The 24,659-nt window shown below is 37.4% G+C and overlaps 3 protein-coding genes across 4 annotated transcripts in view; 2 read left to right on the top strand and 1 right to left on the bottom strand.

Moving 5' to 3' along the window:
* LOC110840944 (allergen Per a 4) overlaps positions 1-24,659 on the bottom strand; it is a 168,062-nt gene that overhangs the window by 65,426 nt on the left and 77,977 nt on the right. The gene's annotated exons all lie outside the window — the stretch shown is intronic.
* On the top strand, positions 65-14,173 carry LOC147874877 (uncharacterized). Of its 2 annotated transcripts, none has more exons than XM_087358662.1 (6): positions 65-159; positions 2,874-2,989; positions 3,544-3,674; positions 4,402-4,481; positions 5,298-5,384; positions 13,395-14,173. In XM_087358662.1, exons 2-6 carry the CDS (start codon positions 2,888-2,890, stop codon positions 13,520-13,522), a joined length of 528 nt encoding a protein of 175 aa, XP_087214788.1. In that variant the 5' UTR covers positions 65-159; positions 2,874-2,887; the 3' UTR covers positions 13,523-14,173. The 2 variants fall into 2 exon arrangements, with proteins under 2 accessions (XP_087214788.1, XP_087214780.1); XM_087358654.1 differs by lacking the exon at positions 13,395-14,173 and adding an exon at positions 6,417-7,065 and having other exon boundaries at positions 66-159.
* Positions 14,600-23,502, top strand: LOC147874876 (uncharacterized). The gene is made up of 6 exons (XM_087358643.1): positions 14,600-14,659; positions 18,012-18,127; positions 18,682-18,809; positions 20,838-20,917; positions 21,708-21,794; positions 22,847-23,502. Exons 2-6 carry the CDS (start codon positions 18,026-18,028, stop codon positions 22,978-22,980), a joined length of 531 nt encoding a protein of 176 aa, XP_087214769.1. The 5' UTR covers positions 14,600-14,659; positions 18,012-18,025; the 3' UTR covers positions 22,981-23,502.

Here is a 24,659-nt window from a genome sequence, read left to right as displayed (position 1 = left end):
ATGACAAACTGCGGTGATAATATCGACAGGAAAGTCATGTATTTCTTTAATTCTACATAATTTACAATTCATGAGGCACAGAAAAACAACTACTTTACGAATATATAAACGAATGTCCTAAGGAATTCACAAAGCAGACGCAGAAGAGTCCCAGGTCACGTAAGTAGCCTACATATAATTAAGTACTAAGGGCCTACATTGCTCGTATTCCTCAAATACTATTAGGGCGGACGAATTAAGGGACAGGAAGTGGATTATGGCATGGGAAGACGTAAGAAATGCATGCATTTTAATTAGAAATAAGACAGGATAGGCGCACTAGCAGCGCAACAAAGGAACGGAGTGGTCACCCAGCAACCCTGACGATGAAAACAGATGGTTCTCGAAACGTTGGCAGCACATTTGGTTTGTTCATATGGAATCCGAGAATCTTATTTTTGGCCTGTGAACCTGTGACGTTTTTAAAAGAAATTCTTCATGTTACAGTTATATAGAGAATGTCCAAGAAAGATGTATACACAATGCTGTTGTTTAAATTGGATGTGAGTATACATCTTTTGGGGAATTCTGACTGTACATATACAATTCATAACGATGACGATACTACTACTACTATTAATAATAATAATAATAATAAACCCAATTCAATAATCACATAATAATAATAAAGTCCCCAGCAAACAGACAGGTTAATACTTAAAACAAAGCAAATAATAACACGATTATTTATAAATGAAGCAATACCATCTACTTCAGGATATGATTACGCGTAAGCAAATGGTTACTAAGGAAGTCAGAATCATTGCAAAGATTATTCGCAGCTGATGCGCATCTAGCAGATGGACAACTTTGCATGCAGGGCCAACAGTAAAAAGAGAGAAATCTCTAAAATTACGAAATACGACACGCACACCTACAATCTCGAGTAAGGAGGGACAGAATTTATATCCGCCATATACGTTAATAAGAAAGAGGGCGCCGAGGTGACTCCTCCAAGTGCCAAGAGTGTGAAAATGTAGGTTTTCTAAGGCATTGTCGTAATAATAACGGGCATGTGGAAAAACAAAAACGATTGTAACACAAGGATAAGAACTTGCTCTGTATGCGTTCGAGATTAAAAGTGTCAGCAGAAGTTATAGAATTCTATACAACTGAGGCATATTCAAGCTTAGATCTTACTACACTAAAATATAACATATAAAAACCGTCCAAAGTTGAAAAATTGAAGTTAGAGCATGAATAAGACACAAACACTTCAAGGCTTGAGAAGATACACAGTCAACATGGTGGTGAAAATGAAGTTTAGAATCAAGGATGATTCCCAAATCTTTAATAATATCCGTACGATTAATGCGGGATCCACAAAGCTGGTACTCAAAACAAAACGTGTTGGTTTTCCTAGTAAATGAAATAAACTCGGTTTTACTAACATTAAGCTTCATGTGGTTTCATGCGCACCAGCCACAGAAGGAGTCAATGTCCTTTTGGAGTAAAGAGCAATCATGAGGAGATTTTATGGCCCAAAAATGTTTTACGTCATCCGAAAAGGGCAGGTAATTCGAAAATTTAATGACATTACACTAATCATTAATGAACTCGTTGAACTAGAAAGGCCCTGATACAGATCCTTGAGGGACACAGGACAATATTTCGAAAGGAAGCCAGAAAGCTTCAGAATAAAGTATTTGCGAAAGTCTGCTGGTTAGGTAACTAAGAAACCAATACACATAACCAGTAGACAGTCCATAGTCACGAAGTTTGTGCAAAAGTAAGGCATGCGGAACAACATCAAAGGCACTGCTAAAATCAAAATGAACGGCATCAGATTGAGACTGGGAACAAAGTAAGGGGTAACAAAATCCAAAACCGTAGCCAGATTAGAAGTGGTGGATTTCGATTAAGTAAAACCAAGTTGACAAGGGTTTAATTTAGACTTGAAATAATAGGAAACACGGTCACGTACAATAATTTCAAAAACTTTTGAAAAATTGAAAATTATGGTAATAGGTCTATAGTTTCTCACAGAAGCAGTTTTGCCTTTTTTGAAAAGTGGGACAATAGTTGCCTGCTTCCGCAAAGTGAGAAATTGTTGCTGAGAAAGTCTAATATTGAAAATAAATTTAAGAATAGGAACAAGGGTTTCAGAACAACCCTTAATAATAAAACTTGGTATACCATGAAGTCCAACAGTATCTGATGGCCTCAAACACTTTATAGCATTATGAACATCAATGCCCGAGAGAGAAAATAAAGGAAACACATCCAAGGTGGAAATGATAAAGGGAAAATCCCCAGAGCAAGAGTTTGTATGTGCAGATTGAAAATGTTTGGAAAAAGCATTGGCAATTTCATATGGCGTAGTTATAAGAACACCATCTACTTCTAGAATGCAACAAACCAGCATCATTCTTCCTAAAATTATATACATATAACAAAAAATGTTTACTCTGCGTAGCACGCAATTTAACAGTCATTATCGCAGCGTTTTGCCCAAACAGTGTATATACGTAGGTGTTTCGTGTCGTTATCAGAATAAACAGCTTACACCACCTGGACTTTGTAACGAAGACGGATGGCGTATCCCTTGAGCTAGAACCTGCTCTTCGAAATATTACTTTAGTTAGCGACATATTTCAAAGATTAAAACCCCTATGCCCTTTTCTTGTGTTATGAAATGATTCATTTATGTTTCCCTGCGTAAAGAGCGGGATAGAGAGGGGAGACGCGGAGGAAAATGGAATGTCCGTAACAACAATTAATTTAGGTCTGATAACGCAGTTTCTCTCTGTGTGAAACATGCAGGTCCACATATACATTCAGTATACTCAATAAATGACGAAAATATGAAATTAATAAAGTTTATATTATTACAGGAACTGCAATTAAGATGTATCTTATCATCCTTCTGGGCGTAGTCGGCAAATTGGCGTTGGTTTCCGGTGAATGCGATATTGGTAGTCCAAAACTGGAGAATGTTGATTGGAATGAAGTAAGTACTGACACACAAAAATTATATAATTTTAACCGTCACACAAATATTTTATTGGACATTATAAACAATTTTATCACAACAAGTATCGGCTCAAATTGACAATCAACAGGTGATTAATGAACGTAATGCAAAACTAATTTAAGATTTAAAGTCTGAAGAATGCTGTCTTCTGGGTTGTTGCGCCGTGTAGACTGGTATTACTTTACCGACTTTTCAGAGCTCCTTGCTGCCTACATCATCATGGAGATTGCGATGATGGAAGCACCAACGACCTCTGAAACGTCGGTAAACTCCTACCGTCTACACGGCACAGCAACCCACAAGACAGCCATCAATAATTATTATGTTAAGACTCACCAATATACACCACTACTGTGTTCCCCAGAAGATGACTGTAGCCAGTGTCATTAAATTTACTTCAGCCAGCGACATCTGAGCTCACTCCGTTAACTCCGCCCACAAATTCCATCGTCGCAATAATCAAAGTGCAACAAGAAAACTGTCGGGTTAGAAAGGATTTGTGTGTCTCAGTCTCTCTAATGATCTTTCAGTTGACAGGTAAATGGTACTGGCTCTATCAGACATCCAATAAAGCAAAAGACAATTTTGACTGTGTTCGTACCGACTTCATCAAGGTAACCAGCAGCAGAATGTTTATTTCTGACCTAGCATATGATAAGAGGTGAGTTTAAAACATTAAGTAATTAAATTAAACTCGTTTAGGGATTCTATTCTTTGTTTAATTACGTGACATTCACTGTCTCGTGATACAAGTGCTTTGGCACGGAGGCCTCTGAGAGGCCTTTTCACTGCTATCTTAAATATAAATAATTAGTACGAGAATCTCTCATTCCGTTAATGATGACTGGAACATGAAATTTTATGAACTTGGAGAAACACTTTTATCCGTGTAACAGAAAGCCCTATTATCGAATTCTAACTTCCACTGTCATGTGGCTCGCAATATAAAATAACCGGAATAGAAGTTTAAAATAAATACATATCAAATCAATTTAAATACATTCACTCCTCTATTTGAGTTCCATAATCATGTTAATGGAAAACATGACTACAAGCGAAAAAGATTATGAAAACTGAGACACTTACCACAAGAATAAATACTTGACATTGATTTCATTCTCCAGAAATTATGTATATAAATTATAACAAAATCCCACACAACACAAACTAGTTTAAAATATATGAATACATTTATATCTTTAATTTTTACAGGTTACCTTCGTAGTGTATAATATTTTGTCACTAAACATTTATTTAGTCCTGAAATTACAACATTAGGATACTTTGCCAGTCAATTATACGGTTCGAGATTCTGGCCGTTTATAATATAAACATTTTGTAGTAATTTATAGGTTAATGAACTGAATGTTCTTTTTCGATTCTAACAGCGAACAGCATGAAGTTTTAATCAATGGAGAAGCTTCTAACTTTAGAACAAACGGATACTTTGACATTCTCATCAAAGAGTGTAAGTATGAACAGAAGTGTCCAGGCACATTTTAATCAGGAAACAGTACCAAACGCTTCGGCGAAAAAAGTAAATTGAGTCATTTAAGTTGCCTCTGAAGCCAGTTTGAATAAAATAAGGGCTGCCCAAATATCCACTTCACTTGCTTATTGGCTAACGGTATTTATTATAATCTTCGCCACACGTAAGACGTTGATTAATCATGAAATATTACCTATTAATTCTGAGAATCACACGAAACCCTTAACAAATCCTCTGTGCAAAGTTTTGATACCGAGAGTTAAAATAGTTTACCACTGTTCTGCAAAAAACCACTTCCCAAACATCTTTTCTGGCGCCAAGGCTGAAACAAAAAAATATATCGTGCAAGATACACAACTTTGTATTTAAAAATAAATACACCCATAAAAAAATAAATAAATTAATGCTCATAATGAACAATTGCTCAAATTAAGGTCAGGTCAAGTATGCCCATAGTTGATAATTCTCATAAAGGCAATTACTTAGTAATGTGTGGACCTGCTTGCAATAATAAGTTAGTAACATTTAAAATAACTGGCAATGCCGATTTAATCGAATTTCCTCACATAGACAAACTTTACGCCCTCAAGTCACCTAGAAATCTAAATGCGGTCTCAGGTATGTGCAAGGTTACTATACCTTGCCCCTTTTTTAAAATTCCAAGAACAAAGGAACAGGTCAGTTCACGGTAGGATTCGATTGGTCTGTATTATTTTTCGGATTTAACTTTGTTTACTGCAGCATACAGAAATGTTTTCTGTCACTTGAACAAATATTCACTTTTCATTCCTGCAGCGTTTTGGACTGGCAAATACCTTCTGTTGGCAATCGAGCGAGACAGTTTCTTCGTAATGACGTTTTGCTCAAAACAGGGTGGAAATAGTAAGTATACTTCTTGATGATTACTTTATTAAGAGACTCGATGCTTCAGCACTAAATACAGAGACGTTGAGTCCATACAGCATCACAGCCCAGAAGAACATCCTCGTATTCACAGATAAGATAACTTCAGATCCCACACGTATATCTCTTGCTACACATACACTAGGCTATAAAAGGCTGAGCATTTACTTTTTTCAACATTTCTATCCCATCTGTCCCTGCATAATATTCCTTGACGTTCTGGCACTTAACCTCCGGCTGATAAGGACGGTACACCACCGCCGTCCCTGTATCGGCGCCTACCCTCAGGCATCTTGTGTGTTTTTCGACTCAGACAAACTCTTTAATAGGCCTGTTTATTATTTGTGAAGACATCAGTTCCTGAAAATATAAACTTTTAACATTTGTCTGCCACCAAACCCTTGACGTTGAGAGTGGGATACTCTATAAAGTCTCTTTTCAAAAATTTTGTACGCTCTTCTCCCTTACCCAAAGCTTGCTATATGCCGTATCCACCTCACCTTCAATGCTTTAAAACAAACATAAGAAACAAATCATCATGTTCGTTGTTACGTCAACTACTCATTTTATCGTCTTTTACTCAGTCAAAATATACCTGTATCAAGTTATTTGAGAAATCACAAACTCATATGCATTAAGTTGTTATAATTCGTTCCTCATTTTAACACTGTTTTCATAGTTATTTATTTTCATGTGTTCATTTGTATTTTTAAACGAGAAAGCTCAGGCGGATTGGACGACCGGGTTTCAATTCCCGGCTTGGCCAAGAATTCCTCCCCATGTCCAGAACGGCCCATAAACCCTCCCAAGCTCCTGTCAAACGGCAACCTAGAGGAGGGTGTAAAGCGACCGGAACTCGCAGTGGACTGTCGACTGTAAACAGATGAAGAACGTGTGGCGTCACACCCTCCAACATTAACTTCAATTTCATTTCTTTATCTCCGTTTCTATCTTTTATTAATCAGCCAAATCTTCTAAGCTGAATATTTACAACACGTAATCTGTTTGCAGGAATTGATTCCATCGGGTTTCGAAACCGGAGTCCAGATGAAGCGACATTGGAAAAAGCGTTCAAAGCCTTCAATGAAACCGGCCTAGATGCCAGTCAGCTTGTGAAATGGAGTGTGGTCCATTGCTAATTGTGGGAACGCACGAACACAATGGAAATATTTGTACTGCACATTCTTTTTTGGTGTAGGGTGTAAGGGGTAATATCTTCTGTTGAAAGCATTGTTCAAAAGGCAGATTTTTACAGATATAAAACTTTTGTATAAATATAGGTCTCTGAGTCCAATTCAACATATAAACTGAGGCCACACAAAAAGTTCCATTTAAAAGTTGCATTATTAATGAGTACCCAATTCTGAAATACGGCACCATGTAGTGTGGACTGTGTCACTGATTCTTCGAATAACCTTACTGTCTCCATCTTCAAGGTAAAGTGGCTATCAAATGGCTCCTGCTGATACTTGTATAGCAGGCCACACGTCGTTGTTACGTGTTTAATTAGTTTCTACATGATGCCATCATTCAGAAACAGAACACTTTCCCTTGAAACCTAAGAGTTTAGATATATTTGATAATAACTTGTTCATACATGCATACTTCCTGTTCTATCACTGGTGAAATCAATTACAAATTAGTAAATGTCTGCTACACATCTGTGTCTATTTACTTTAAGAGGATACATTTTCAAAGCAAATCTTATTAAGGCCTGTCCTCACCTCATTCCTCTTCACGTAACATTTTAAGTATTTAGAAGTAACTCTTGAGTTTGGAGATGTGTTTCAACTTTTCGCCCACAGCTGAAGCGTCCAACTTAAGAGCACAACGCATTTTGAAATTCTGTGCCCACATAGTCACATTTATTTCTTGCAGTATACAGCTTTATGAGTGTAAAACAATCTTCTAAATTCGAGCCTGATTTTAATCGACTGAAATCGACCGAAATTCTAAAAAAACTCATGCTATAAGAGCCAGTAAACGAGACGTTTGACTGAAAGAGCGCGCTTTCGTGCAAACGAGGCTATGTTGGGGTCTGGAGGAGTCTGCTGTATCTCGCGGAACGAAAGCACAGCCTATCAATATTTAATAGATTTTCAAGGGTTCTGTAAGATATAGTTCTGTCTTATGAAATACATTAAAGTTTATTGCATATACTACTCCAATTCCATATAACAGATAACAGTCAAATACTGACTTCAGCAGAAAAAGACCTAAATCGTGCGACATATGTTTGCTAAAAAATATTAACTTATGACACTTGTATGTGCATTGAGCGGCCACCTTTAGTTTTCGTAGGCCATCGGGAACTGAGTCTTAACGCATAAAACATCGACGGGCCTCAAATTTCACATGTGTTCTTAGATTTACGATTCTGTCTTTATTACTCTCGGTTTCATGGTCAAATTATGAAAGTGAATTTCTGTATGGAGACAGATCTTGAAGAAATGCTGAATGCTGTATGTTAGTAAGTTAAAATTACAAAGGCGGCTGCGATGCGAAACTTTGATATTTTGTTTAACAAATCAGGCAAACTTAACAAGCATCAATTTAAACCACTTATATTCTCCCTACATTGAAGTGAAAAGATACTGTCGGATGAACGTAGACTTCTCAGGATACGCTCCTAGCAACCTACAACCTCAAATCATGCATCGTAAAATTCAGTTTCAACGACTCACGTCTAATAAATACAAATTCGGTTATAACGAGATCCAAGAAACCCAGGAAAAGTGCTCGTTATAACCGTTACTCGTTATAACCGTTATTGTAACTTTTGCTGATACTCACTTCATTGGTTAGTTTGCCAGGCAGTTCTTCTCCCTAGGTCTTCTGATAATCTATAATATAAGAGAAGAAAGGATTAAGAGACTTGCACCCAAATCGTAGGACATTCTCTGTTCAAACGACGTAGCTGTGTAGCGGAATCATTCTGCCCTCCCCGCCTAGGGTAACCATTTTGGATCACAATACATTTGCCCTGATACCTGAGAGCCCCCTTAGGCCCTCGGCACCCCCGCCACGCAGAGTCTGCGGGGATTTCCGCCACACCACTGGAACTAGGAATTTATTCTTCGTGAGTACCTTACCGCACTAAGTGAGATCTGAGAAAGGAAATCGAAACTACACGCCCTGAATGTAGACTGTAAATATCGTAGAAGGGTTAGAGGTTGCTATCCGCGGGGATTTGAAATGAGAAATGGTTGGAAGTCATAAACGTATAAAGCGATAATAGATCTTAGTCCCTCGTACGGCAGTTCAACAGCTGCTCGTCACACCCGTGAAGTTCTCAACCACCGTGATCGCTTTAACCGTGAAATGTTTCTCATAAAATACATAATTTCCAGCCAACGCTTCTCTGTTCGCTCGCAATAGCCGAGATCTCCTTATAAATGAGTTCAACTCTAATACGTAGACGTCAACATAATTCATAAGTCATTGCAATTTCGAATTCGTGTGACAAATAATAATTTCTTCAAGTATGTGTCTGTTTTTTCAGTGTAATATTCTTTATATTTCAAGGATTTTAATAAATAATATTTTATAAATAAACAGAGAAACTATTATTTTGGTTTTGAGGTTGTATATTCCTTACCTAAAAGTTGCATGTCCAAAACATCGCAATCATGTTAGCTGAAAACATGTCGGAGATTGAATATGAAATTCTCCTGATTACGAAATCCAGGTTTTACTAGGTAACTTCTGCAAGACTACACGGCTCAACAACCCTGAAGACAGCCAACTTCCAAGTTTTGCTCTTACAACGAACCTATGCATCGTTCCTACTGGAAATTCACTGCCCTGTACTGTCGCTTTACTCCTGGAAACAAAATAATTAGCCTGCAATGACTTATGAGGGTTTACGTATTTACTCTGTGGGTCTGCATTTCGTGAAGAACCTTAGTCGCCTCACACATGAAAAGCTGTTCGTTTAATGTGTAGACAACTTATGGGACTCCTTGCATAGGGAATCAGCCCGTCGCAAGGTCTCGACCTACACAGATCAGCATAAGATAAATATGAAAAAGAACTTCATGCCTCGAGCAGACGTCGAACCCATGATCCCAGTAACCGTTTAAAGGGGCTTAAATAATAACAAACAACATATTTTGTTCAGTATAATTAGTAGAACTTTGGAGACGATTTCAGAAATGGAATGTATAATGCTTCACTACCGATGGTGTTAAATTTCTAATTTTTTTTATAGGAAACGCTCACAATGTCATGACCAAAAATGAATTAACTTTATAATTATACTCATGGTATATGTTTAAAGGCAATATCCTTGACTTCTTTGATATTTATTTAACAGTGTTCATGTTCAGAAACTACGTTTGAAGAGAATATGCTTGACTGCTCTGGTATTTATTTATCATTTTGTACGAGAATATCCTTGGCTCGTCTGATATGTATTTATCAGTAAGGCTAAACAGAGACATTTTTATCTTTACCGATAACATGGAAGAATTGTGCTGTTCGCTAACAAGTCAGACATTCTGACTATGAGAATTTGTAACACGCACTTATTTGTAGGGTATATACTCTTGTAATCAATAAATGAACCTATTTAAAACATTTAATGTATATTTTCAAAATTAACTCAACATAACCATAGAGTATTTAAATTGAAATTTTATTTTGAAGGTAAAAACTATTAAATTTCTCAAAAACTGTTTGTGGGGTCCGCAGTGGCCGCGCGGTTTGAGGCGCGGGGTTTTGCCGCTTGGTCGCTGGAACCGTGGGTTCGAATCCCACTCAAGCCATGGATGTCTGTCCGCGTGTTTCTGTGTTGCGCTGTCCTTTGTACAGGTAGAGGCCTTGAGAAGGGCCGATTCCTCGTCCAAGGAGTCCTACCGAATATCTATAGATCAAGGCAACGAAAAGTTGGGACCCGCAGTGCTGAGGCACTTTAAGGGTACCGGAAAAATGTACAAACATTGTTAAACCGGAAATATACATAAAAAAACTGTTTGTCATCAAAACATTTTTGTGTTATTTTTGTACACTGCGGCAAAACATGCGAGAAGCATATCAGCTTACAAAAACAATACTTTTGGTCATTTTCTAATCACTTATGCCATAAAACACTCCTACGAGCACTTTACGTTACAAATATATTTATCTATATGACAAACTGCGGTGATAATATCGACAGGAAAGTCATGTATTTCTTTAATTCTACATAATTTATAATTCATGAGGCACAGAAAAATATGGCTGTCTTCCGGGTAGTAGCGCTGTAAAGTCTGGTAGACGTTTACCGACGTTTAAGAGGTCCTTGCGACTCATGGCCCAGATGATGAAGGCAGTATGAACCTCTGAAACGTCGCTAAACTTCTACCACACTACACGGCGCAACAACCTAGAAGACACCCATCTTCAGTGGGTCATTACGTTAATTCATTCATTATGTGAATATTAACATCTTTCCTTCTACGTGCTAATCAGTATGACGCGTAATATTTCTTCGTTTTACTGTCTTAACAAACGCCTAAGCTTCAAGTCGCTCACAGCGACAAATACTGACGATAATAAAACGTGTTTTCTGACGTCAGATATGTAATTTTCATCCTACAAGATAATTCGTACATGGTTGGTCCACGTACGAGCCTAATTCGAACAGACAGCCCCAACAGGCTAGGCTTTTGTCCTTCTCTCGCCTAAAACCAATAAACTGTGGTTGTAATGAAACCTAGACGATGGTAAATTACAAAAACAAAAACATTTCTACTCAAGTTATTGCGCAATCACAAGAAACCTTAAAACTTCAAACGAGTTACAAAATATTATTTGGGGTTTCTTTTGAGTCGGTCAACCTTAAAATATTTCCCTTGATAATGGAGGCGGAATTGGTCTACGAAACGTTGTTCTTTAGTTTATAATATAATAAGATAAATAGTTTCTAGTCATTTTATAGGTTAATGAACAGAATGTTCTTTTTCGATTCTAACAATAATCATCATGTGGATGAAATCTTCGGACAGGCTTCTAACTTTACAACAAACGGATACTTTAATAACTTCAGCACAAGATGTAAGTATGAACTGAAGTGTCCAGTTACATTTTATTCAGGAAACAATTCCAAACGCTTTCGCGAAGAAAGTAAATTACGTCATTTAAGTTGCCTCTGAAGCCAGTTTGAATAAATTCAAAACTGTCCAAATATTTACTTCACCTCCTTATTGGCTAACGGTGTTTATAATAATCTTCGCCACAGGTAATCCGTTGATTAATGCTGAAATACTGAAATATTACCTATTAATTCTGAGAACCACACAAAACCTTACCATATCCTGTGTGAAAAATTTCGATACTGAGAGTTAAAATAGTTAATCACTGTGCTACAAAACACCACTTCACAAACATCTTTTCTAGCGCCAAGGCTGAAAAACATAAATATATCGTGCAAGATACACAATTTTACATTTAAAAATAAATTCACCCATAGTAACAAAATAAATTAATGCTCATAATGAACAATTGCTCAAATTAAGGTAAGGTCAAGTATGCACATAGCTGATAATTCTGTTAAAGGCAATTACTTAGTAATGTGTGGACCTGCTTGCAATAATAAGTTAGTAACATTTTAAATAACAGGCAATGCCGATTTAATCGAATTTTCTGACATATACAAACTTTAAGCACGCAAGTCACCTAGAAATCTAAATGCTGTATGTGCAAAATTAAGATAATTTGTCCCTCCTTTAAATATTCCAAGAGCAAATAAACAGGTCAGTTCACGGTCGGATTCGATTGGTCTGAATTATTTTCCGGATTTAACTTTGTTTACTGCAGCATACAGAAATATTTTCTGTCACTTGAACAAATTTTTACTTTTCATTTCTGCAGCGTCTTGGACTGGCAGATACCTTCTGTTGGCAATCGAGCGAGACAGTTACGTCATAATGACGCTTTGCTCAAAACAGGGTGGAAACAGTAAGTATAATTTTGATGATTACTTTATAAGGAGACTCGATGCTTCAACACCAAATACAGAGACGCTGAGTCCATACAGCATCACAGCCCAGAAGAACATCCTCGTATTCACAGATAAGATAACTTCAGATCACACACGTAAATCTCTTGCTACACATACACTAGGCTATAAAAGGCTGAGCATTTACTTTTTTCAACATTTCTACCCCATCTGTCCCTGTATAACATTCCTTGACGTTCTGGCACTTAACCTCCGGCTGATAAGGACGGTACAGCACCGCCGTCCCTGTATCGGCGCCTACCCTCACTCATCTTGTGTGTTTTTTGACTCAGACAAACTCTTTAATAGGCCTATGTATTATCTGTGAAGACATCAGTTCCTGAAAATATAAATTTTTAACATTTATCTGCCTCTAAACCCTTGACGTTGAGAGTGGGATACTCTATAAAGTCTCTTTTCAAACATTTTATACGCTCTTCTCCCTTACCCAAAGCTTGCTCTATGCCGCCTCCACCTCACCTTCAATGCTTTAAAACAAACATAAGGAACAAATCATCATGTTCATAGTTACGTCAACTAGTCACTTTATCGCCTTTTACTCAGCCAAAATGTACCTGTATCAAGTTATTTGAGAAGTCACAAACTCATATGCATTAAATTGTTTTAATTCGTTCACTTATTAACACAATGTTTTCATAGTTATTTATTTTCATGTGTTGATTTGTATTTTTAAACGAGAAAGCTCAGGTGGTGTTGAGACTAGCTGCGGTTTGGACGACCGGGTTTCAATTCCCGGCATGGCCAAGAATTCCTCCCCATGTCCAGATCGGCTCATAAACCCTCCCAAGCTCCTGTCAAACGGCAACCTGGAGGAGGGTGTAAAGCGACCGGAACTCGCAGATGACTGTCGACAGTAAACAGATGAAGAACGTGTGGCGTCGCTCCCTCCAACATTAACTTCAATTTCAATTCTTTATCTTTGTTTTTATCCTTTATTAATCAGCCAAATCTTCTAAGCTGAATTCTTACAACACGTAATCTGTTTGCAGGAAATGCTTACATCGGGTTTCGAAAAAGGAGTCCTGATGAAGCGACATTGGAAAAAGCGTCTCAAGCCTTCAACGAAACCGGCCTAGATGCCAGCCAGCTTGTGAAATGGAGTTTGTACCATTGCTAACTGTGGGAGAGCACGAACACAATGGCAATATTTGTACTGCACATTCTTTTTTGGTGTAGGGTGTAAGGGGTAACATCTTCTGTTGAAAGCATTGTTCAAAAGGCAGATTTTTACAGATATGGATCTTTTGTATAAATATAGGATTCCGAGTCTAATTCACATATAAACTGAGGCCAGAGGGGCTTGACTAATTATGCCAAGACATGCATATCAACAAAAATATCATTTTACATATAAAAAGTTTCATTTAACGTTCCATTGCTAATGAGTATCCCATTTCTGAAATACGGCACCATGTAGTGTGGAATCTGTCACTGATGCTTCGAATGCCTTTACTGTCTCCATCTTCAAGGTAAAGTGGATATCAAATGGCTCGTGGTGATACTTGTATAGCAGGCCACACGTATATTTCTTCACTACCCATGGTGTTAAATTTCTAATTTTGTTATACATATAAAGAATAGGAGCCGCTCACAATGTCATGTCCAAAAATTTGTTAATTTTATAATTACACTCATGGTAATTGTTAAAAGGCAATTTTCTTGACTCCTCTGATATGAAGAATAAACAAATATAATAGACATTTTTATTTGTATCGATAATATGGAAGAATTGTGCTGTTCTCTAACAAGTCAGACATTCTGACTACGAGAATTTGTAACACGCACTTATTTGTACGGTATATACTTTTGTAATCAATAAACAAACATATTTAAAACATTTCTTGTATATTTTCTTAATAAACTCAACATAGCCATAGAGTATTTAAATAGAAATTTTATTCTGAAGGTAAAAATTATTAAATTTCTCAAAAAACTGTTTGTGATGAAAGCATTTTGGCGTTATTGTTTGTACTCTGTGGCAAAACATGCGATAAGCACTCCAGTTTAAAAAAATATTACTTTAACGTCATTTTCTAATCACTTATGACATAAAACACTCCTATGAGCAATTTACATTACGAATATATTTACCTATATGATAAACTGCGGTGATAATATCGACAGGAAGGTCATGTATTTCTTTTATTCTACCTATTTTAAAATTTATGAGGCACAGAAAAACCCTCGCTTTACGAATATATAAACGACTGTCCTAAGGAATTCACAAAGGAGACGCAGAAGAGTCCCAGGTCACGTAAGCAGCCTACATATAATTAAGTACTAAGGGCCTTCATTGCTCGTATTCCTCAAATACTATTAGGGCGGACGAATTAAGAGACAGGAATGGATTATGGCATGGGAAGACGTAAGAAATGCATGCATTTTAATTAGAAATAAGACAGGATAGGCGCACAAGCAGCGCAACAAAGGAACGGAGTGGTCACCCAGCAACCCTGAGGATGAAAACAGAGATGGTTCTCGAAACGTTGGCAGCAGATTTGGTTTGTTCATGTGGAATCTGATAATCTTATTTTTGGCCTGTGAACCTGTGACGTTTTTTTAAAGAAATTCTTCATGTTTCAGTTATATAGAGAATGTTCAAAAAAGATGTACACACAATGCTGTTGTTTGTATTGGATGTGAGTATGCATTTTTGGGGAATTCTGACTGTACATATATAATTCATAACGATGGCGATACTACTAATATTACTACTACTACTACTAATAATAATAGTAATAATAATAATAATTCATTTCATTTATTAAAGTGCTTAACAACAGCCAAAAAGGCCAATAACATCCAAGCTTTAACAATACAAAAACAAACAAACAATAAACTAAATATATGAATGTACAATATTAATTTATTGCAAAATAATTAATACGTAAATGAGCTAAATATACCTAAGTAATATAATTCAATTAATAATACTAAATAAAACAAAACAGAAGAAACTCATAAAATTAAAACTACGAAATATAATGCAGTCAGCACAGCAAGTGAATAAACAAAAAAACAATGATTATTGTTTAAAAAGCTGACTGACATCAGTAAGCAAAACACGATCTTTGTTAGAGATGTCGATGCTCCTACAGACTGCATTGGCAGCAGAAACACATCTGGCAGAGGGACTGGCCTTGAAATTACGTTGTACAGTAAAGGTAGAGTAGTCTCTGATAGACCTAGTAGGTATGCAGAGACTAACTGTATCAAAAACAGACGAGCAACTAATTTTGCCTTTAAAAACATGAACGAGGAAAAGCGCATCCAAAAGCCTCCTCCTCAAATGCAACGATAAGAAATTTAATCTGACTAATATATCGTCATAATTATAGGCACACACGCCATTAAAGAATCTAGCGTAACATAGGGCTACAAATTTCCTTTGAATCCCTTCCAATTTAAAGGAGTCAGTATTAGTAATAGAGTTCCAAACAACGGATGCATACTCAATTTTAGAACGGACTAAGGTACCGTGCAAGACCAAATGGCTATCAACAGTGCAGAAGGAAGAAGTAATGTACCGAATCAAGCCAAGCATTTTTAAGCTCTGTGAATATATATAGTTAATGTGCTGATGAAAATAAAGCTTACAGTCCAGTAGAACACCGAGATCTTTAACACAATGGGAGCGTGCCACCAGGTGGTTACACAATTTGTAATTAAAGTAAATTCTGTTTGTCTTTCGGGTGAACGATATAACAGTCGTTTTACTTAAATTAAGTTGCATCCCATTCACAAGACACCAATTTTGCACTGAATGGATGTCGTCCTGCAACAGTTTGCAGTCATCAACATCGCTAACACTCCGATATATCTTTAAGTCATCAGCAAATAAAAGGCACAGTGAATTATGTATGGAGTCGCAGATGTCATTAATGAATATATTAAAAAGTAAGGGGCCTAGGGTGGAACCCTGAGGCACTCCACACTTAACACAATAAGGATACGAAAGAGTTCCAGAGACACGAACAAAGGATTGCATGTCAGAAAGATAACTATGGAACCAATCAACATAACTGGGTGATAGTCCAAAGTTTCTAAGTTTACCAAGAAGAATGTAAAGTAAGTAAAGTAAAGTTTGTCCCACTCTACGCCATGTAGGCGTTTGGGGTGAGAGGAGGTATAGCTCCTCCCTTCCTTGACCTCGGCACTAGATGGGGGTGAGTGGTCAGCATCACGCCCCGGCCGGCTTTACCCCCGGGAAAGGACCCCGGTACCCATTTTAGAGGAGGCTGGGTGGGCCCCAGAGCCGGTCTGGACGCAGAGGCTAGAGGAAAAATCCTCTGCCCCCGTCGGGGATCGAACCCCGGTCGTCCAGCCCGTAGCTAGTCACTATACTGACTGAGCTATCCCGGCTCATACCAAGAAGAATATTATGAGGAACTAAGTCAAAAGCTTTAGTAAGATCAAAGTAAACATAATCAGTTTGTCCTTGAGTAGTCACTGTAGGTAAAACGGAATTAAGGTAAGTAACCAAATTGGTTGTTGTGGAATTAAATTTACGAAAACCACGTTGTGTGGGACTTAATTTGTACTTAATTTTTTTTTGCAAATGATCATAAACAATAAATTCAAATATTTTAGAAAAGTTACCAAGAATAAAGATGGGTCTATAATTACTAACAGTGGAACTGTTTCCTCTTTTAAACACGGGAACAACAGCTGTTTGTTTCCACAGGGACGGAATGGTGGCACTATTCAAAATTAAATTAAAAATATAGGTTAATAAGGGAGTAAAAATACCAGAACAACCCTTAATTACTAACGAAGGAATTCCATCTAACCCCACGCACTTTGAAGGTCTGAGGCGCTTGATCGCCTTGCTAACTTCAGCAGGAGAGATCGGAGCGGCGGGCAAGAAATCTGAAGTAACAGTATCTTTACGACTAACGGACCGGAAAGAAGTGATAAAGATTGATTCAAAATGGGTAACAAATTCATCAGCAATGTGTTTGGGGTCAGTGATAAACTGATCACCAATTTTTAGCTGAATAAAGGAATTATCTTTTCTTTTGAAATCTGAAACGTACTTCCAAAAATGCTTAGGGTGAGTCTTAAGACTGTCATCAACAGACTTTAACCACCTCCGCCTATCAGACTTAATGGTAGCCTTAACTAATAATAATAACAATAATAATAATAATAAAATAACTTTCTGAAGCATAATGTTTACTCTGCGTAACACGCAATTTAACATTCATTATCTCAGCGTCTTGCCCAAACAGTGTATATACGTAGGTGTTTCGTGTCATTATCAGAATAAACAGCTTACACCAGGTGGCCTTTGTAACGAAGACGGGTGGCGTATCCCTTGAGCTAGAAACTGCTTTTTGAATTATTACTTTGGTTTAGCGGCATATTCCGAAGATTAAAACCCCTTTGACCTTTTCTTGTGTTATGAAAGGATTCATATAAGTTTCCCCGCGTAAAGAGCGGGATAGAGGGGGAGACGCGGAGGAAAATGGAATGTCCGTAACAACAACTAATGTAGGTCTGATAACGCAGCTTCTCCCTGTGTGAAACAAGCAGGTCCACATATGCGTTCAGTATACTCAATAAATGACGAAAATATGAATTTAAGAAAGTTTATATTATTACAGGAACTGCAATTAAGATGTATCTTATCATCCTTCTTGGCGTAGTCGGCAAATTGGCGTTGGTTTCCGGTGAATGCGATCTTGGTAGTCCAAAACTGGAGAATGTTGATTGGAATGAAGTAAGTACTGACACACAACAATTATATAATTTTAACCGTCACACAAATATTATATTGGACATTATAAACAATTTTATCACAACAAGTATCGGCTCAAATTGACAATCAACAGGTGATTAATGAACGTAATGCAAAAATAATTTAAGATTTAAAGTCTGAAGAATGCTGTCTTCTGGGTTGTTGCGCCATGTAGTCTGGTATAAGTTCACCGACGTTTCAGAGGTCCTTAATGCCTCCTTCATCAGGGAAATGGCGATGATAGAGGCAGCAAGGACCTCTGAAAAGTCGGTAAACTCCTACCGTCTACACTGCACAGCAACCCAGTAGACAGTAATCAGTAGGGATTATGTTAAGACTCACCAATATACACCACAACTGTGTTCCCCAGAAGATGACTGTAGCCAGTGTCATTAAATTTACTTCAGCCAGCGACATCTGAGCTCACTCCGTTAACTCCCCCCACAAATTCCATCGTCGCACTAATCAAAGTGCAACAAGAAAACTATCGCTTTAGACAGGATTTGTGTGTCTCAGTCTCTCTAATGATCTTACAGTTGACTGGTAACTGGTACTGGCTTTATCACACATCGAATAATGCAGACGACAATTTGGACTGTGTTCGTACCATCTACGAGTTCAGCATCAAGAGAATTTCAGTTTTCACCACCGTATATGATAAGAGGTGAGTTTACAACATTAAGTAATTAAATTAACTCGTTTAGGGATTTCTATTCTTTGCTTAATTACGTGACATTCACTGTCTCGTGATACAAGTGCTTTGGCACGGAGGCCTCTGAGAGGCCTTTTCACTGATATCGTAAATATAAATAAGTAATAGGAGAATCTCTTATTCGGTTAATGATGACAGGAACATGAAAATCGAAGAACTTCGAGAAGCACTTTTATCCGTGTACCAGAAACCCCTACAATCGAATTCTAACTTCCGCGGTCATTCGCTCGCAATATAAAATAACCGGAATAGAAGTTTAAAATAAATATACATCAATTCAGATTTAAATACATCCAATCCTCTATTTGACTTCCATAATCATGTTAATGGAAAACATGGCCACAAGTGAAAAAGATTATGAAAACTGAGACATTTACCACAAGAATAAATACTTGACATTGATTTCCATACTCCAAAAACTATGTATACAATTTATAACAAAATTCCACACAACACAAACTTTTTTAAAATAATATATACATATATATATATATATATATATATAGTGACGAAAATGTTATTAAAATGTCCGACAACTACCAGTGAAGCCCCTGTAAATCTTACAAACTATGCACTCCGTGTTTACAGCCGATTAAGTTCCTCAGACATCGTTAGTGTTAAAATGATTTACTCTCTATTTTATTGTTACAGGTTACCTTCTTAGTGTATTATATTTTGTTACTAAACGTTTATTTCGTTCTGAAATTAGAACAAGCTGTAATGTGTAAAACTGTTATTTCGGGCTTTATCCATCGTCTAGACCACGGATTCTCGAATCTTTACAGACGTGGCCCCACATTCGCCCCTTATAAATCACTGAAATTTTATTAAACGCCGCTGCACTTTATTACAAATGCTATAAAATTAGGCATACTTCTGTAAATTTATTCACGCATTCTTCAATAGTTTTCTTTAATTTCAATAACATGGGTCATTAGATGTAGGATTTAATGTTTTCTCGGCGGTGAATTTAAAGATGGCTGTCTTCTAGGTAGTTGCGCCGTGTAGTGTGGTAGACGTTTACCGACGTTTCAGAGGTCCTTGGGACTCATCGCCCTGATGATGGAAGCAGCAAATACCTTTGAAACGTAGCTAAACTTCTAACAGACTATAGGGCGAAACAACCTGGAAGACTCCCATCTTCGGTGGGTCATTACGTTAATTCATTCATTTTGTGAAGATTAACATCTTTCCTTCTACGTGCTAATCAGTATGACGCGTAATATTTCTTCGTTTTACTTTCTTAATTAACGCCTAAGCTTCAAGTCGCTCACAGTGACAAATACTGACGATAACAAAACGTGTTTTCTGACGTCAGATATGTAATTTTCATCCTACAAGATAATACAGCGTTGTAAAAATTGTACGAGGGCGGCTGGCCTCCTGGTTGGTCCATGTACGAGCCTAATTCGAACAGACAGCCCCAACATGCTAGGCTTTTGTCCTTCTCTCGCCTAAAACCAATAAACTGTGGTTTTCCTGAAACCTAGACGATGGTAAATTACAAAAACAAAAACATTTCTATCCAAGTTATTGCGCAATCACAAGAAACCTTCAAACTTCAAACGAGTTACAAAATATTATTCGCGGTTTCTTTTGAGTCGGTCAACCTTAAAATATTCCCTTTGTTATGGAGACGCAATTGGTCTACGTAACGTTGGGTTAGTGTCCACAACTGACACGGCTTGTTGTTCGAGGTAATACTGATTTCGGTATTGAACATCTCTCACTCTCTGGTACGGTTTGTGGGAGAATACCAGTTGCTGTAGATCCTGTATATTTTGCAATTGAAGCTGTCGGTCCGTCCGTCCGACCGTCCGTACTCTCATTATTGTACACATCTCAATTACAGTAAATCTAGGATACTTTGTCAGTCAATTACACGGTTCGAGATTCCGACAGCTTATAATATAATAAGATAAATATTTTCTAGTCATTTTATAGGTTAATGAACTGAATGTTCTTTTTCGAATCTAACAGCAAACAACGTGACGTTATAATCATTGAAGAATATTCTAACTTAACAACAAACGGATACTTTGATGGCACCAGCAAAGAACGTAAGTATGAACTGAAGTGTCCAGTTACATTTTATTCAGGAAACAATACCAAATGCTTTCGAGAACAAAGTAAATTTTGTCATTTAAGTTCCTTCTGAAGCCAGTTTGAATAAATAAAAACTGTCCAAATGTCTACTTCATTTGCTTATTGGCTTACCCTGTTTATAATAATCTTCGCCACAGGTAATCTGTTCATTAATGCTGAAATATTACCTATTAATTCTGAGAACCACACGAAACCCTTAACATATCCAGTGTGCAAAATTTAAATATGTTACCACTGTGCTACAAAAAACCACTTCCCAAACATCTTTTCTGGCGCCAAGACTGAAACACAAAAACATATAGTGCAACATACAAAATTTTCCATTTAAAAAGTAAATACACCCATAACAAAAATTCTCATAATGAACAATTGCTAGTATTAAGGTAAGGTCAAGTATGCACATAGTTGATAATTCTGTTAAAGGCAATTACTTACTAATGTGTGGACCTGCATGCAATAATAAGTTAGTTACATTTTAAATAACTGGCAATGCCAATTTAATCGAATTTCCTCACATATACAAACTTTACGCACGCAAGTCACAAAGAAATGTAAATGGTATCCCAGGTATGGACAAGGTTAAGATATCTTGCCCCTTTTTTAAAATTCCAAGAATAAAGGAACAGGCCAGTTCACGGTCGGATTCGATTGGTCTGTATCGTTTTTCGGATTTAACTTTGTTTACTGCAGCATACAGAAATATTTTCTGTCACTTGAACAAATTTTTACTTTTCATTTCTGCAGCGTCTTGGACTGGCAGATACCTTCTGTTGGCAATCGAGCGAGACAGTTACGTCATAATGACGCTTTGCTCAAAACAGGGTGGAAACAGTAAGTATAATTTTGATGATTACTTTATAAGGAGACTCGATGCTTCAACACCAAATACAGAGACGCTGAGTCCATACAGCATCACAGCCCAGAAGAACATCCTCGTATTCACAGATAAGATAACTTCAGATCACACACGTAAATCTCTTGCTACACATACACTAGGCTATAAAAGGCTGAGCATTTACTTTTTTCAACATTTCTACCCCATCTGTCCCTGCATAACATTCCTTGACGTTCTGGCACTTAACCTCCGGCTGATAAGGACGGTACACCACAGCCGTCCTTGTATCGTCGCCTACCCTCAGCCATCTTGTGTGTTTTTCGACTCAGACAAAATCTTTAATAGGCCTATTTATTATTTGTGAGACATCAGTTCCTGAAAATATAAACTTTTAACATTTATGTGCCACCAAACCCTTGACGTTGAGAGTGGGATACTCTATAAAGTCTCTTTTAAAAAATATTATACGCTCTTCTCCCTTACCCAAAGCTTGCTCTATGCCGTATCCACCTCACCTTCAATGCGTTTAAAACAAACATAAGAAACAATTCATCATGTTCATAGTTACGTCATCTGATCTCTTTATCGCCTTCCATTCATTCAAAATGAACCTGTATCAAGTTATTTGACAAGTCACAAACTCATATGCATTAAATTGTTTTAATTCGTTCACTTATTTAAACACTGTTTTCATAGTTATTTATTTGCATGTGTTCATTTGTATTTTTAAACGAGAAAGCTCAGGCGGTGTTGAGACTAGCTGCGGTTTGGACGACCGGGTTTCAATTCCCGGCATGGCCAAGAATTCCTCCCCATGTCCAGAACGGCTCATAAACCCTCCCAAGCTCCTGTCAAACGGCAACCTGGAGGAGGGTGTAAAGCGACCGGAACTCGCAGATGACTGTCGACAGTAAACAGATGAAGAACGTGTGGCGTCACACCCTCCAACATTAACTTCAATATCATTTCTTTATCTCCGTTTCTATCTTTTATTAGTCAGCCAAATCTTCTAAGCTGAATTTTTACATAACACGTAATCTGTTTGCAGGAATTGCTTACATCGGGTTTCGAAACCGGAGTCCTGATGAAGCGACATTGCAAAAAGCGTTCAAAGCCTTCAACGAAACCGGCCTAGATGCCAGTCAGCTTGTGAAATGGAGTTCCAACAATTGCTACTATTAACAATGGGAGCTCACGAACACAATGGCAATATCTTTACTGCACATTCTTTTTTGGTGTAGGGTGTAAGGGGTAACATCTTCTGTTGAAAGCATTGTTCAAAAGGCAGATTTTTACAGAAATAGATCTTTTTTAAAAATATAGGTTTCTGAGTCCAATTCAACATATAAACTGAGGCCACACAAAAAGTTCCATTCAAAAGTTGCATTATTTATGAGTATCCCATTTCTGCATTACGGCACCATGTAGTGTGGACTGTGTCACTGATTCTTCGAATACCCTTACTGTCTCCATCTTCAAGGTACAGTGGCTATCAAATGACTCCTGCTGATACTTGTATAGCAGGCCACACGTCGTGGGGACCTGTTTAATTTGCTTCTACATGAAGCCATCATTCGGAAACAGAACACTTTCCCTTGAAACCTAAGAGTTTAGATATATTTCATAATAACTTGTTCATACATGCATACTTCCTGTTCTATCACTGGTGAAATCAATTACAAATTAGTAAATGTCTGCTACACATCTGTGTCTGTTTACTTTAAGATGATACATTTTCAAAGCAAATTTTATTAAGGCCTGTCCTCACCTCATTCCTCTTCACATAACATTTTAAGTATTTAGAAGTAACTCTTAAGTTTGGAGATGTGTTTCAGCTTTGCGCACACAGCTGAAGCGTCCAACTTAAGAGCACAACGCATTTTGAAATTCTGTGCCCACAAGGTCACATTTATTCTTGCAGTATACAGCTTTATGGGCGTAAAACAATCTTCTAAATTCGAGCCTGATTTTAATCGACTGAAATCGACCGACAACTGTGGGTGGACTGAGATAGATCGGACTCGATGAAACATTTTTTATTCCACTGTCAAAAACCGCTCTTCTCCACACATGAAAGAAAGAAATTCTAAAAAAACTCATGACATAAGAGCCAGTAATCGAGACGTTTGACTGAAAGAGCGGGCTTTCGTGCAAACGAGGCTATGGTGGGGTCTGGAGGAGTCTCCTGTATCTCGCGGAACGAAAGCACATCCTGTCAATATTTAATAGATTTTCAAGGGTTCTGTAGGATATACATCTGTCTTATGAAATACATTAAACTTTATTGCATATACCCCTCCAATTCCATATAACCGATAACAGTCAAATACTGACTTCAGCAGAAAAAGACCTAAATCGTGTCGTGTGCTAAATATGTTTGCTAAAAAATAAGAACGTATGACACTTGTATGTGCATTGAGCGGCCACCTTTAGTTTTCGTAGGCCATCGGGAACTAAGTCATAACGCATAAAACATCGACGAGCCTCAAATTTCACATGTGTTCTTAGATTTACAATTCTGTATTTATTACTCTCGGTTTCATGGTCAAACTACGAAAGTGAATTTCTGTATGGAGACAGATCTTGAAGAAATGCTGAATGCTGTATGTTAGTAAGATAAAATTACAAAGGCGGCTGCGATGCGAAACTTTGATATTTTGTTTAACAAATCGAGTAAACTGAACAAGCATTATTCTCCCTACATTCAAGTGAAATGATACCATCGGATGAACGTAGACTTCTCAGGATACGCTCCTAGCAACCTACAACCTCAAATCATGCATCGTAAAATTCAGTTTCAACTACTCACGTCTAATAAATACAAATTCGGTTATAACGAGATCCAAGAGACTCAGGAAAAG

This window comes from Zootermopsis nevadensis, unplaced genomic scaffold, assembly GCF_977971745.1.
Source record: "Zootermopsis nevadensis isolate Lab colony 2312 unplaced genomic scaffold, Znev_1.0 Znev_ptg000003l, whole genome shotgun sequence".
In the NCBI taxonomy this organism is placed as follows: Eukaryota; Metazoa; Arthropoda; class Insecta; order Blattodea; family Termopsidae; genus Zootermopsis; species Zootermopsis nevadensis.
Note: the sequence above shows the minus strand (reverse complement) of the source record. Positions and strands in the feature narration are given on the sequence as shown.